This window comes from Callithrix jacchus, chromosome 14 (assembly GCF_049354715.1).
Source record: "Callithrix jacchus isolate 240 chromosome 14, calJac240_pri, whole genome shotgun sequence".
Lineage (NCBI taxonomy): Eukaryota > Metazoa > Chordata > Mammalia > Primates > Cebidae > Callithrix > Callithrix jacchus.
Genome location: NC_133515.1, coordinates 90,926,427 through 90,942,922, shown reverse-complemented (window position 1 = coordinate 90,942,922; position 16,496 = coordinate 90,926,427). Strand labels below are relative to the sequence as shown.

Here is a 16,496-nt window from a genome sequence, read left to right as displayed (position 1 = left end):
CCATTCAAGAGAAATAATTTTTGTAAATTTGCCAATAAAAATACTTTTTCGGCCAGGAGCAGTGGCTCACACCTGTAATCCCAGCACTTGGAGAGGCCGAGGCGGGCAGATCACAAGGTCAGGAGCTCGAGACAAGCCTGGCCAACATGGTGAAACCCCATCTCTGCTAAAAATATCAAAAATTAGCCGGGCGTAGTGGTGGGCACCAGTAATTCCAGCTACTCAGGAGGCTGAGATAAGAGAGTCACTTGAACCCGGCAGGGAGAGGTTGTAGTGAGCAGAGATCATGCCATTGCACTCCAGCCTAGGTAACGACAGCGAAACTCTATCTCAAAAAAGAAGAAAAAGAAAAAGAAAAAACTTTTTCAACTTTTTTCTTCAGTTTTCTTCAAGGACAATCAAAGCTGTGTGGTTATACATTTGGCTTGATGTCATTAACTTTCTAATATATTAGAACAGCTACAAATGTATTCTTTCAACCAATACTTAAAACTTTTTTAAAGGTAAAGATTTCATTACAAAGTTTGCACTAATAACTCAGCCTACAGTAGGGGAAATACTTTAACTCAGATGTCTACAACCCTGTCAAATACATATATTGTCTCTTCTTCCTTCAAACTCTTCTCATTTTGACCATCTTAATTTTATCGATATCAAAATCCATCCCATCTATCAAATAGTTTTTTCTCATATAGCACATAAAATATTAAAAACATAAAAATTCTAAATATTCAGTTACATTTAGAGGTAGAATTTTAACAAACTCAGTATAAATATACAACTTTGACACTCAATGACACCTGGTAATTTCTTCTGAGGTTCCTCTTCTTGCATTTTCTGATATGAAGGCAGAGTTCCATTAATGGAATCAATTTGCTTTCCTCCTCTAAAAAAATCAAACAACAAAGTTGGCATTATGTAGTCTGGACATTTTCAGACTAGATTATATAGACTACCAGTGATTAAAGCAATTTGATACTGAAAATACAGTTTAAAGATATTTAAAACAGTTTGGTATGCTGTTACAACATACAGCAGGATATGGATGGTCAACACAGAGAAATCTGGATTCAAATCATGGTTCAGCTAATTTTTGTTCTTGGGCAAGTTTTTCTTTATCTCTTTGGTCAATAGCTTCCTTACGCATAACATGATGAAAACACACCCCCACTTTTTTTTTTTTGAAGCAGAATCTTGCTCTGCTCCCCAGGATAAGAGTACTGTGGCATAATCACAACTCATTGCAGCCTCAAACTCCTGTGGTCTACTGATCCTCCTGTCCCAGCTTCCCAAGTAGCTAGGACTACAGGCACACACCACCACATCTGGCTAGTTATTTTTATTTTTGTTGAGACAGGGTCTCACTATGTTGTCCAGGATGGTCCTGAACTCCTGGCCTCATGTGATCCTCCCACCTCAGCCTCCCAAAGAGTTATGATTACAGGTGTAAGCTGCCATGCCTGGCCCACACCTACTTCTAATATGTACTCCTTTAAATACTAAAATCAATGGAAGTGCAAATATTTAACTCTCTTCTAAATCACATCTGCCAAGTTATCAAAACTATAGCTCCCCACCTCCAGGAACACTTGCCTGAAAGACGGAGGGACAAGCTCAGGAGGTAAAGTCAGTGGTAATGGCTGTCCAGCTTTGGCCATATCAGTGAGGTGCATTGCAAGGATAAACTCTTCTGCTTTTAGCTGTCCATCACCATCAATGTCAGCTAGAGTCCTAAAGTAAATGTTAAAATTCACAACTTAGAAATAAAGTCTATTTGGAGTGAAATATTGCCTCAAAAGTTCAATTTTTTATTGTTAAAATAATGATAGTAAAACTGCTGGGTACACTCATTTTAGCGAAATGTAAATATGTACATTTACGTAACTCACTATTAAATGTACATAGTAAATATGTACATATGTAATTATGTACATTCAACATTGAGTTAATTTTTACCCTTAATTTTCATGATATAACAGAGAAGGCAGAAACTTTGAAAAGAAAGGGAACTAACTACCCCTTCTGAGAAAGTATCTTACTCCACAGTTAATTCACCTACCAAATCACAATTACCTACATACTAAAAATGAGATATTCTCTGATTCTCCATAGAAGGGATTACATAAAAGAAAATAGTAGCTTTTTCTTGTAAAATATAGTCATGAACTGCATAATGATGTATCAGTCAACAATGGACTGCATTTATAATGGTGGTCCCACAAGATTATAATGGAGCTGAAAAATTCCTGTCACCTAAGGACACTGTAGCTGGCATAATGCAATGCATTACCTATGTATTTGCGGTGATGCTAGTGTGAACAAACATACTACACTGCCAGCTGTAGAAAAGCACACGATGTACAATTATGTACAGTACATAACACTCAATAACAATAAACAATACAACAATAAATCTATTAATATGTTACTGAATTATTTACTATACTATACTTGTTATTGTTACTTTAGAGTATACTCCTTCTACTTAGGAGAAAAAAGTTAACTATAAGGCAGCCTCAGGCAGGTCTGTCAGGAGAAATTCCAGAAGAAGGTATTGTTATCATAGGAAACAATGGCTCCATGCGTGTTCTTACCCTGGAACACCTTCCAGTGAGACGAGATGTAGAGGTAGAAGATAGTGATACTGATGATCTTGACCCTGTGTAGGCCTAATCTAATGGGTGTGTTTGTGTCTCAGTTTTTAACAAAAAGTTTAAAAAGTAAAAATAAATAAATTTTAAAAATAAAAGAGCTTAAAGAATAGAGTATCTTTCTGTACAATGAATTTGTGTTTTAAGCTAAGTGTTATTACAAGACTCAAAATTTTTTTTTGAATTACAAGGTTTACAAAGTTAAAAGTTATAGCATACCAAGATTATTGTTGAAGAAAATATTTTTTATAAATTTGATGTAGCTTAAGTGTACAATAACATCTTGCACAACTGCATTTGCGTCCAAGCTTAATATTAACTTTCAAATGACTGCTTTTAGGGAGCGTCTTTGAGTCACACACTTTCACAGAAATGAAATGTATCTTTCTTATAAAAGGGGAGACAGAATTTAATTAAAGCATAGTTAAATTAATTAAATGTAATTAAGGGACAAACTTACCAAATAGTAGCTAGCTGAGTCTGAGAAAGATTTGACTGAAGAAGAGCATTTCTAGCTTGAAAACCTGATTAAGTGGGAAAAACCATAAAATAATTATTTAGCCTTTTCAAAATTATGCAAACTGAAATAGCTGTATCTGTATAATAACAATGCTACCAGGGTATCCTGGGAATTTTTAACATCAAAATGTTTTCATCATGTGCTAGGTACTAAGCATTCAGTAGTAATCAAACAGTCACTACCCCAAGGAATTTTAAATCTAGAATTAGTGAAATCAAGTGCTCTCCCATGTCTTTTTGGCAAGATAATAATACACACAGGTGGCCGATGTGAAAGAACAAGACATCAGGCACACAGAGTATCAGAGGCCAAGATCTGGCCCTCTTGTACTCCCAGCAGGTGCAGCACTTCCCACTCCTAAGTGACTGAGTCGTGAGTACCAGAGGAGTAAGGTGCTGTTCTGGGTTCAGCTAGAGTCAAGGCCTGTCCAAAACAACTCTCATACAAGAGATTACATCTAACAACGTTTCCTCAGTAACAGCTCCAACTACAACAAAAGCCAGCCAAATGCAGCTAGATTTATTGTCCCACTAGGCTTTCAACATAGGCGCTGATAATCAAAGCAACCATGTATTGTTAATACACAGCTGAATGTTTATATTATATAACTTTTAAAACATTTCCATTCTATTCTTTTAATCTGGCCATTTAATAGAAATCACATAAAAATACTAGAACACGCAGCCCCGCCCTACTAATTAATCCTCAGATTTTGGTTTGAGGAGGTCTTTGTGTTAAAAGGAAGATTCTTCTAAATAAGAGAGGTAGAAGACTATTTCCCTTAGATGCTAAGATCCCTTAGCATCAGGCGATAGAGCAAACAGGAAAAAGAAGGGGAAGGAATGTAAATGGTTAAAAATCATACTTGTGGAGTGCTTTATCTGTGTGAGGCAAAGTCTGAGTAATACAAAGGGCCATCGAGAGCCAGCAGAGTACCTTTCTCACTAAGGAAAGCTCATTTGAACATGTACACTCTTAGTCTGCGAAACCTCTGGATATCCTATATCCTCTGCTTAGAATACCAGACCCTCCATTCTTTACTTTATAGTCTACCCTCTAAGATCTGGCTGAAATGTGTTCTCTTCTGTGAAACATTCGCTCTTATATCCTTGGAGTTAGTCACTTTCTCATCTATATTAATCACAGCACTTTTAAACAAGCAACCAAACATCTTGATTACATGAGCCATATACTATGGGCTCTTCAAAGGTATGAATCATGTTTTCCTCCTCTCTCTATTCCTGTGCCTAAGAGAGTGCTCAGAAAGGATGTGATTCAGGAAACAGTTAAATCAATAATTTAATCTAAATAAATTTTTTAAAACTATGTTTGGGGGCTGGGTGCGGTGGCTCACACCTGTAATCCCAGCACTTTGGGAGGCTGAGGTGGCCGGATCACAAGGTCAAGAGATCGAGAACATCCTGGCCAACATAGTGAAACCCCGTCTCTACTATAATACAAAAATTAGCTGGGTATGGTGGCACATGACTGTAGTCCCAGCTAATCGGGAGGCTGAGGCAGGAGAATTGCTTGAACCCAGGAGGTGGATGTTGCAGTGAGCCAAGATCACACCACTGCACTTCAGTCTGGCACCTGGAGACGGAGTGAAACTCTGTCTCAAAAAAAAAAAAAACTGTGTAGTGGGAAGAGGAGGAAAAAAGAAAAAAACATACCACCGGCAAGGCACAGTGGCTCACACCTGTAATTTCGGCACTTTGAGAGACCGAGGTGGGCAGATCGTCTGAGGTCAGGAATTCGAGACTGGCCTGGCCAACATGGTGAAACCCCGTCTCTACTAAAAAAAATTCAAAAATTAACCAGGCGTGGTGGTGTGTACCTGTAATCCCAGCTACACAGGAGTCTGAAGCAGCCGAATTACTGGAACCCAGGAGGCAGAGGCTGCAGTGAGCCAAGATCGTGCCACTGCACTCCAGCCTGGGTGACAGAGCAAGACTCTGTCTCAAAACAAACAAACAAACAAACAAAAACAGACCACTAACTGCTAAATTCATTGAACAAAATAAACATGTAAGTCCAGGTTAGCCCCATCCTCAGATTTCTGGGGCTCATGCTCAGCTTCAGGACACCGGCAGAAACTATTCTTTTTATAGAAAACCTTGTATTTACCTGCAGATATATAGCATTACCCTTGTAGGTCTCAGAATAATGATGACATTCTCTATAAACACAATACACAACATTTGTACAATGTGGCATATACTGATTAAGTTACATTAGGGATCATTTCCCTACAGTTGGCTCCCCATTCACTGTCCATCATATCCCAATGCAAAATCACCCGTTTATACTGTTACATTTACAGTAGTTATACAAAGTGTACTAATCTTGAGTGTGCTGCCTAATAAATTTTTTTTTTTTTTTTTTTTTGAGACCGAGTCTTGCTCTGTCACCCAGGCTGGAATGCAGTGGTATGATCTCAACTCACTGCAACCTCTGCCTCTCGGGCTCAAACAATTCTCCTCAGCCTCCCAAGTAGCTGGGTTTACTGGTGACCACCACCATGCCTGGCTAATTTTTTTTATTTTTAGTAGAGACAGGGTTTCACCATGGTGACCAGGTTGGTCTCAAAACTCCTGACTTCACATGATCCGCCCACCTCCACCTCCCAAAGTGTTGGAATTACAGGTGTGAGCTACTGTACCTGGCCTGCCTAACGAATTTTTAAATAGGTATACACACATACACTCAACATCCATATCAAGATGCAGAATGTTTCCAGCTCCTGAGAAGGTTTGCACATGGCCCCTTCCCCATACAGTAACCACATAATTCTGATTTCTATCATCAATTAAGTTTCCTGTTCTTCAGTTTCATATAAATAGGTTAAATAGTATGATCCTTTGGGGCTGCTTTCATTCAATACAATATCTGTGAAATTCACTTATGTTGTTGCATGTACGATCAGTTCATTTGGTTTTATTCTTTAAAGTATTCCATTATGTAAATATACCATCATTTATCTATTCACCTGTTGATGAACATTTAGGATATGAATGTTTTGGTACATGTCTTTTTCATCAACTTTGGTTCAGTTGAAAACAAGTAACTTCTTTTTATTATGCAGATGTGGGTCTCACTGTGTTGCCCAGGCTGGACTCCTGGGCTCAAGCAATCCTCCTGCCACAGCCTCCCAAGTAGCTGGGACTACAGGTACATGTCACTGTGCTTAGCAAAAAGAAACTTTTTTCTGAGACAGAGTCTAGCTCTGTTACCAGGCTGGAGTGCAGTTATGCGATCTTGGCTAACTATAACGTCCACCTCCTGTGTTTAAGTAATTCTCCTGCCTCAGCCTCCCAAGTAGCTGGGAATTACAGGCATGCGCCACCAAGCCCAGCTAATTTTTGTACTTTTAGCAGAGATGGGGTTTCACCATGTTGGCCAGGATGGTCTCGATCTCCTGACCTCATGATCTGCCTGCCTCAGCCTCCCAAAACGCCGGGATTACAGGTGTGAGCCACTGCGCCTGGCCAAAAGAAACTTTTAAAATGCAAAATGTAGGGTACAAAGAAGTTCATTTTTTCAAAGAATAGCAATTATGACTTTACATTAATCTCTAGTATAGTTCAATACCATATTTCACAGAATGTAAGATTCCACTGGCTATAAGACATATTATCATTTTATGTAAAAGAAGCTAATAAAACTATGACACAGTGCTAAGACATCACTAATTGTAGCACACATTCTAATTTTAGGGACATTAAAATGTAAAAAAAAGTGTCAAAGAAAGCACTTTGTTTCATGTAATTTGATAAAATTACAGAAAATCTTAGTTATGTAACATGAAATACATGTAAAAATACAAAGCGTATATAAAGCTAAGAAGTATAAGTCACCCATGAACCTACCACCCATCTTAAGAACTAGATTACTACTAAATGCCTTGAATCGATCTGTGTTCCTTAACTTTATCCCCATGCGTCCACAAGAGGTAACCACTACCCTAAATTTTGTATGCATTATTCCCTTGCTTTAAAAAAGTTATCATATAGCTATGTATCATTAAATAAAATACTGTGTATTTTTGCCTGTCCAATCAATTTCAAAAGTCTTACTTCTTGTTCCCTTTCCTCTCTGCACAACTACAGACCCTAGACTCCTATTTCATACTTTCATTCTCCAAATAGGCCATGTACTTTTACCTCTTAATTTCTTGTCACCATCAAATGCCCTCACATTCAATCTGTTCAAATCCTAACGATTTTATGGAGCTTAAATGCTCCCTTCCTGTAAGATATCTCATCTGAACTCTTCACCTTTAATATCTCCCACTCTATGCTCCTTAGCACTTAAAGCTCTATTATTTTTGAACACTTATTTTACTCAGTCCTAAATCATAATTTCTTGCTGAGTGAAGGAGTGGGAAAGTTAGAAGGTAGGAACTCTACTCGCCTATTACCCTCTGTTTATGTCTCCTACACTGCTCGCAATTAGTAGTTTGGATGATGTTCTAGCCTGGACTAAAATGTTTTATAGCAAACTAAAGCCAAGTTTTACAGTCACATTTGGGTTAAAGCATTAAATGGTGAGCAGTGCGCACCTGAGGTTTTATAATAGTAAGGGCAAGCAGAGAAAAAGCCGAATGCATAGGAGGATTCTCAGGAAAAGCAAGCTGAGGCTAAGTTCCACACACTCTCCCTTGTGACCCAGGGCTCTCCATTCACTGCACACCGTAGAAGATGAGGTTTGAGCTTCTTAAGGAACAGGTCTTTTGACAAAAAGTTGGGGGTATATCTGAGTGCCTGACTTGAGTAAAAACTTTGAAGAAAGCAATCGAGTTGAATTGATCTATAAATCCTTATACGACTTAAGGTATTTGTACTTATCAAATGCCGGCTACATTTTTGGATGTTAAAATGTCAGATGAGCTACACAATATAAATTCAAATGAGAGTTCATTAATGGAAGTCCACATGAAAGGCTCCTTTTCATGCTCTTCAGCACTGTACGCTGCTTACCTGAGAGATATCCACTCATGCTTTTGTCAAGACTATTGAATTTTTGCCGATATTTTAATCTTGAAGGCTGAGGAACTGCCCACTCTGAGGTCCCAGTCTTGGGTGAGTTCCCTGAGAGTGAAGCAGTCGAGGAAGTTGAGCTATAAAAAAATTTATTTAAAATTTTTATGTTACTAAATAAAATATATTTAATAAAACTTTGTAAGATCAAGGCATTAAGAATCTTATATACCAGGGGTCCCGAACCCCCAGGCCACAGACCTGTTAAGAACCGGGCTGGACAGGAGGGGGTGAGTGGCAGGCGTGAGCACTACCATCTGAGCTCCAGCTTCTGTCCAATGAGCAGTAGCATTAGATCCTCATTGGAGTGTGAACCCTATTGTGAACAGCACATGCGAGGGACCTAGGTTGCATGCTGCCTTTGAGAATCTAATGCCTCATGATCTGAGATGTAATAGTATCATCCTAAAACCATCTCCCCCTTCAAGTCTGTGAAAAAACTGTCTTCCATAAAACCAATCCCTGGAGCCAAAAAGGTTGAAGACTGCTGTTTTATACTATAATGGTGACTGCTTTTGCATTGTACATTTTTTAAAATTTTAAGCAATTATCACTATTTTTAGTAAAGCAAATACCATAAGAAGCATAGAACTCCATGAAACTACCACATATAAAGAACCTACTATGTGCCAGGCCTTATAATGTACTAAGACCTTTACAAATATTCCTCCCAACAAACTTAAAAAATATTACCATCCCCATCTTTTAGATTGGTAAACTATGGCTCACTGATGTTAAAAAAAACAAGGTGACAGAATCAGTGAGTGTTCAAGCTGGGATATGAATGTTGTTCTTCTGGGTCAAATCTAACAGTCTCTGGACACTGCCCTGAAGAGTATAATAGTGATTTATATGAAGGATGATTAATGTAATGAACACCGATGCATTTGTGCTTTGTAAAATTTAAAAGATACCCATTAGTAGAACCCGCTCAAGAAAGAAATCAACAATGTACAATGAGTATGAGACATCTTGGGAAATGTATACATTTTTTTAAAGGAAAAGTACACAGCTCTGGGCAAAAAAAAAATTGGCTAATTAAAATATAGCAGAATATTTTTAATTTATATGAAGTATTTTTTTAGAAATAAAATATCAGCCGGGCACGGTGGCTCACGCCTGTAATCCCAGCACTTTGGGAGGCCGAGGAAGGTGGATCACGAGGTCAAAGATCGAGACCATCCTGGTCAACATGGTGAAACCCCGTCTCTACTAAAAATACAAAAATTAGCTGGGCATGGTGGCGCGCGCCTGTAGTCCCAGCTACTCGGGAGGCTGAGGCAGGAGAATTACTTGAACCCAGGAGGTGGAGGTTGCGGTGAGCCAAGATCACGCCATCGCACTCCAGCCTGGGTAACAAGAGTGAAACTCCATCTCAAAAAAAAAAAAAAAACAAGAAATAAAATATCACAGACACTTAATAATTCTTTATTTTATGTAAGTTGTAAATAATAAATTTACCTTAAGTATTTGTACTCTGGCATTAAAAAGTAAAACTTAGATAAACATACATTGACCATGTATGGTGGCTCATGCCTGTAATCCCAACACTTTGGGAAGCCGAGGCAGGTGGATTACAAGGTCAGGAGTTCAAGACCAGCATGGCCAAGATGGTGAAACCTCATCTCTACCAAAAATATAGCTGGGTGTTGTGGCGGGCACCTGTAATCCCAGCTTCTCCAGAGGCTGAGGCAGAAGAATCGTTTGAACCCGGGAGGCGGAGGTTGCAGTGAGCCAAGATTATGCCACTGCACTCCAGCCTGGGGGACAGAGTAAGACTCCATCTCAAAAAAAAAAAAAAAATCATTTGTTAAATAAAGACTTCTTATTGAAAGCATAAAAAGTTATCAAAGTTAGGTATTCATACCTACTAGATCCTAAATCAATCAGAGACTGGGCTTTCTGTATACTAGCACCTCCAAATCCTCCCATCATCAGACTATAAGATGACCCATGAGGCAATGCTAAAAAAGAAAAAAAGAAGGAAAAGTATGAAATAAATTTTTATCTGTTCAAATATAAATATAATCGCTTCTTTCCTTACATGAAATAATGACTCATTAGAAACAAAGTACTCACTTGAAGAAGAATAAGGAATGGATAAAGGCTGAATGAGACTGGCGGTTCCATTTGGTAATGATGATGTGCTAATAGAAGGTACTAGGGGAGTGGGCATCATTAAGGGAGGAAGGCTGGTCCCTGAAGTCGCAGAAGACAATGATGTTATAGGTGCAGCTGGAGGCAATGGCTGAGGAATGGACAGATTGGGCATGCTTCCCATTCCTAAAGTCAAAAAAAAAAACACTTCTTCCAGTGCTAAAAAATCAATTATAAAACTTGTGAAAACAAAAACAAAAGCAAACAGTTTACAGTACAGTGGGCAGACTCTATGTTTACAGAAACACCACAGAGAAATTATCCTTTAAAAACTCACTGCTTTGACTCAGCAGTGAGGGAGATAAACTGCTGCTCTTATTAATATTCCGATCTGTATGAACTTGGAAAATACCTAGTAAAAAGTTAAATATTCTCTCTCATCATGAATAAAACTAAGCAGCCTTTTCCAATGGACTATGAGTATCCTCAAGGAAAGAATATATTACCAGATCAAATGAGGTTTTTTTGTAAAGGGATAATAAACAGTGCTACTAAGTTACTTGACTTAATACACACACACACACACTCTCTCTCTCTCTCTCTCTCACTCACACACACACACACACACACACTCCCCCCAAACAAAAAGGTTCTAAGCAGTAGATACTTAGAATAGAGATTCACGTGTGCACATGCATTACTTGCAAGAAAGTGTCACATATTTGACTTTTCTTGCAACATTGCTATGAATTCAAGGACAAGTCTTTAAAAGGAACAAAGTGATGACTTTTATTCATTTATTAACTGCAGAATATTAACATGCAAATATGGTCACACAATGATTTGGTATTTATATCCAGAGTTCACTACAATAGTGAAATAATTTTGTGGAGTTTGTTGTTTGAGATGCGGGTCTCACTATGTTGCCCACCCAGACTAGAATTAAGTGGCTATTCACAGGTGTGATCATAGCACACTACAACTTCAAACTCCTGGATTGAAGCAATCCTACCCACAGCCTCCCAAGAGGCCAGAACTACAAGCACACACACCCACAACCAGCTCTAGAATTCTGTGTTCTAAGATCTGTAGTGAAGGAACATGTTTTAGATACACAGACATACCTAATTGAATGTTCCATTCAAAATGAGTGCTTCTCACATATAAGAAACTGTCTAATTAAAATTAACAGAAAACATACGAACTGGTTATCACTGATGAATATGTAAACTTATTAGCCCAAAGTCTGCAACTTTTGGCCCTAAATTTAGTTGGCTAATAAATATTTTTTAAAAACTCAGCCAGGTGCAGTGGCTCACACCTGCAATCCCAGCACTTTGGGAGGCCAAGGCGGGCAGATCATGAGGTCAAGAGATAGAGACCATCCTAGTCAACATGGTAAAATCCTGTCTCTACAAAAAAAATACAAATATTAGCTGGGCATGATGGTGCGCGCCTGTAGTCCCAGCTACTCTGGAGGCTGAGCCAGGAGAACCGCTTGAACCCAGAAGGTGGAGGTTGCAGTGAACCAAGCTCATGCCACTGCACTCCAGCCTGGGTAACAGAGCAAGACACTGTCTCAAAAGAACAAAGAAAATTTCAACTTACATAAAATTTTACATTACCTCCCAAATCAAACCATTTCATTTGAGTTTAAAACTGCTCAAAATTTTTTCTATATTACTCATATATATAGAGAGAGGAAACTTAAGAATAGTATTTGGTATTGGCTATACCTAGGGAGACCATATAATTTACCACCCAACTATGAGTTGTAAAAGGAGACATTAACTCAATCAGATGCCAGGAAAAAAGGCATAATAAACCAGAAGTGTCCCTAGAAAACCCGAACACCTGGACACCCTACCTGTGACAGTGAATTTAGTATTTATTATCTCTAACATGAAAATTAACTTGGAATCTGGGGATTGTCATTTTGTGCTAACAAATCTTTTTCTAATACTCAAATATGCCTAGGATAAAGTTTAAGTAGCAAATATGGGTATTTAAGTTAATATATACATACCAAAACGAGCAGAAATTAATGGAGAAAACAAAGGGGGTTGCTTCATAATAGGAGGGAGAACCACAGGCAACTGTTGGCCTTGAAGCTTTAGTTTGATGAGTTTCATAGCTATGGAGAACTCTTGCTGATCCATCTTCCCATCCTTGTTTAGGTCTGATAAAGCCCTAAAGCAGCATGAGGTAGGTAAATTGGTATGTGGGGTAGTGGTTGGAAAACTAATGATATTTTGGGGGTTGACAAAGTAAAAACAATGATATAGCATTCATGTGTACATCATCACTAGATTTAAAATATATATATATATATAATATATATATAACATATAATATGTAAAATATATCTAACAACAAAAAGATAAAACCAACACATTAAGAAATACTGGCCAGAGATAACAACTAATAAAACACTGCCTGTCTATATAGAATCTAGAGACCTTTGGGCTGAATTCCACCAGTTTTGGTAGGAAAAAATTCAAGAGTATAATACTTCTAAATTTAATTTGTTCATTTGTCCAAATATTTATTGAATACTTGCTATGTGCTTCATACTCAGTCAGGCAGGAGAATATTCCAAGTGGAAAGATGGGGTCAGGGTTGTTACTTACTGTAAATGTTTTTTAAAAAAACAAATACTATAGAGAATAGTTTCTTTAAAGAAGGAGCAGGGAAGGGAGGAATGATTTGAGCTTTATAGATTATGAAATAAATGAAACCACAAAATAACAGAAAGAGGATTTTTAGATTCTGCCAAATTATAAGGAAATTTTTCTCAGTGATAATGTAAATATCTTTCCTTAGAAATTGTAATGAAATCAGAAATTTGTCCTGGAGAACTAAACCCAAATTATTTTCACTCATTTGCTCAATAAAATTTATTTTCCAAAAAAACTGAAGAAATACTTTTAAGAGAGAGTCTCATTCTGTCCTCTAGGCTGGGGTGCAGTGACACAATCATAGTTCACTGCAGCACTGAATTCCTGGGCTCAAGTGATCCTTCCATCGTGGTCTCCCTGAGTAGCTGGGGCTAGAAGTGTGGACCACCATACCTGGCTAATTTTTTTTCAATTTTCTGTAGAGACAGGGTTCTTACTATGTTGCCCAGGCTAGTCTCAAACTTCTGGCCTCAAGCAATCCTCCTGCCTCAGACTTCCAAAGTGCTGGGATTATAGTGAGCCATCGTGCCTGGCAGAAATAATCTTAATAACCAATAGAATGCAACTAAAAACAATTTTATGTTAACACTATATTATAAAAAACAACATATTATCAGAAAATTAGGTTCATCTACAAAAGAAAACACCTTACCATATTTCAGCTAAAACAGGAGCCGGCAGACCTGATTGTAAGAAAAAATTACGTGCTTGATCACCTGAAAGTAATAAAAACAAAACCCAAGCAGCACATTAGTAAATGAAATTATTTCAATGCTTCTGAATAACAATAATGGGTATATGTTAATGATTTATTATAATTTTAATACCAATCACTAAATGAAAGAGAAATACAAATATAAAATTACTTACATTACTTTAATAAGACAGATAATTTTAAAACAAAAGTCACATCTGCACTTCTGTATATTAATCAGTGACAAAAGATTACATTATTCATCTTAGTTTTTTCACAATTGGGGTCTTCCTGAAAAATATTTGCACTTAGTAAAATTTATATTTAAAAACACTAATCCCTAAAAGAGTTCAATGTAAAAAGTACCAGGTGTTAGGAGAGACAGTGCTCCATGAGTTTCTTCACACTCCTATGTGTCCTGCTGTGTATGCCAATAATGTAAGACCCTAATTGCTCCCTGCCTGGGTCATTTCTCAGAGCTGGGTTTGTAATGAGCGATCTTTTTTGTTTGTTTTTGTGTTTTTTTTTTTTTTTTTTTTGAGACAGAGTCTTGCTCTATAGCCCAGGCTGGAGTGCAGTGGTATGATCTCAGCTCACTGCAATCTCCGCCTCCAGTGTTCAAGCAATTCTCCTGCCTCAGCCTCCCAAGTAGCTAGGACTACAGACACATGCCACCATGCTCAGCTAATTTTTTGTATTTTTAGTAGAGACGGGGTTTCACTGTGTTAGCCAGGATGGTCTTGATCTCCTAACCTTGTGATCCACCCACTTCGGCCTCCCAAAGTGCTGGGATTACAGGCGTGAGCCACCATGCTCAGCCTGTAATGAGCAATCTTAAGGAATCAGGTAATGTCTCCCACTGAGACAAGAGACAAACTTGCTTTATTGTTTGCTACAAAAGGGTGGCTTCCCTAAATTCAGTGTTCCTCTCCTGTAATACAACCATAGCATGTGCAGCACTCTTCTGGGCTCTCTGCATTGTCTCTGTGGGACTTAGAAACACTAAAGGAATCAGAAAGATGGCAATGCTCATTTTGCTAGTTGGTCATAAGGTTCTTTGTCTCTGCCTCAGCAATCTCGGGTCTATTAACTTGAAAGCAGCGTAATCAAATCCTGATACCAGATAAGGTAATTACTATCACAACAGTACAAATAACATGGTTAAGTAGATGGATTCTAAAGTCAGGCTTGAATGGTTTCAAAGCCCAGATTAACACTAACCATCTTTGTAACCTTAGGCAGTTACGTAACATCTCTTAGTCTCAGTTTCACTATCTGTAAATATAGACAACAGTACCTATTTTATAGGGTTGTTGTGAAGGTTAAATAAAACAATGCACTTAGCATAGCATCTGGTATAGAGTAAAAATTAATAAATATCATTGTTCTCGTAGTTACTATTATTGTATGTAAAGCACTAAGCTCTCTGGCACAGAAAAAGTTTAATTAATAGAAAAAAATTTGAAAGGCACACCTAAATTAATCCCATTTTGGCTCTCATGGTCTTTCTGCAAAACAAGAGCTAGCATCAACAATCAGTCCTTGGTATAGTCTTAAACACAGAGAGCTAGCATTAGGAAAACAGATCCCAGAAGAAAACTCTAGATTATTTTCCATGAAATGAATCTTGAAGAAATAAACTGAAAACTTTAGAGACATAATGTTAAAATGTGAAACTAGACAATTACACAGAAATCCTTGACCATCATTTAGGATTCAGGAAAAATATTCCATATGCCAAATTCAAAACAACAAATTAAGACAGTTCCAGGAAAAATAAGAAAGTTAGCATTTCTTTAATTTCTAGAATTCTGATTGGAATTTTATAGTTTATTAACACAAATTTGATGGCAGTCAAATTAAAACTAATTCTTAGATATCACATAAGGAGCATAATTCACAAATAAAACAAAACTAATTATAAACACAAACCTGTTATGTAACCTCCTGAAGGTTTGAGGTTATCAAACTGCCTGTCATGCTTAGTACGTTCTTCAGAGGTAATAGCCCACATGTTTGGCCCTCCTGAAACACAAGTAGAAGACAAAGAACTACAGTGTATACATGAGAATGCTCAAAATACAATTCTAAAATGTAAATGCAAATCACAAGTGGCCATTTTATGACAGTATTTAATATTTGAGTGACACAAAGAATAGAGCTCTATCATAACCATATACAGCACAGCCCTAAGGCTTTTCATTCATTCACTCAATTAACATCTACTGAACAAGTGCTGTATAACACTCACTGGAAATGGGCATCAAGCTAAATACTGCCAAATCTTCAAGGAATTCATGCTCTAGAAAACAACTAATAGCACTTATAGTATTAACCTGTGAAGAATCCTAAGCAGAAACATATACTAACATGGTTTAACTCTGTGTCCTTACCAGAACTTCATCTTGAATTGTAATCCCCACATGTCAGAGGAAAGGCCTGGTGGGAGAAAACTGGATCACGGGGGTGGATTTCTCTTTTGCTGTTCTTGTGACAGTGAGTGAGTTCTCACAATAGCTGATCGTTTTAAAGTGTGGCACTTCCGCCCCTTGCTTCTTCTCTCCCTCCTGCTGCCATGTAAGACAGCTTTGCTTCCTCTTCACCTTCCACCTCGATTGTTAAGTTTCCTGAGGCCCCTTCAGCCCTGTGGAACTGTGAGTCAATCAAACCCTTTTCTTCATGAATTACCCAGTCTCAGGCAGTTCTTCATAGCAGTGTGAAAACAGACTAATACAGATACCAAAAAAGCTGTGCCAATTCTGAGTTAGAAGCACCAAGGATGAGATGACAGGAAAGGTAATGCTGAGGCAGAGCCTA

General features: G+C 37.8%; 1 protein-coding gene across 11 annotated transcripts in view; it reads right to left on the bottom strand.

The window, feature by feature from the left end:
• The window catches only part of ITSN2 (intersectin 2), a 171,205-nt gene that overhangs the window by 101,790 nt on the left and 52,919 nt on the right, over positions 1-16,496 (bottom strand). For 8 of the 11 annotated variants that reach the window (XM_035273051.3, XM_078349820.1, XM_035273049.3 and 5 more), the window contains exons 3-11: positions 15,612-15,704; positions 13,638-13,701; positions 12,334-12,497; positions 10,290-10,493; positions 10,078-10,174; positions 8,151-8,290; positions 3,112-3,175; positions 1,594-1,731; positions 801-886 (exon numbers count right to left, since the gene is read on the bottom strand). In XM_035273051.3, coding sequence (XP_035128942.1) covers positions 801-886; positions 1,594-1,731; positions 3,112-3,175; positions 8,151-8,290; positions 10,078-10,174; positions 10,290-10,493; positions 12,334-12,497; positions 13,638-13,701; positions 15,612-15,704 — 1,050 coding nt within the window. The remainder of the gene's footprint in view (positions 1-800; positions 887-1,593; positions 1,732-3,111; positions 3,176-8,150; positions 8,291-10,077; positions 10,175-10,289; positions 10,494-12,333; positions 12,498-13,637; positions 13,702-15,611; positions 15,705-16,496) is intronic. The other 3 variants (XM_078349823.1, XM_078349821.1, XM_078349824.1) reach the window with 1 other exon arrangement.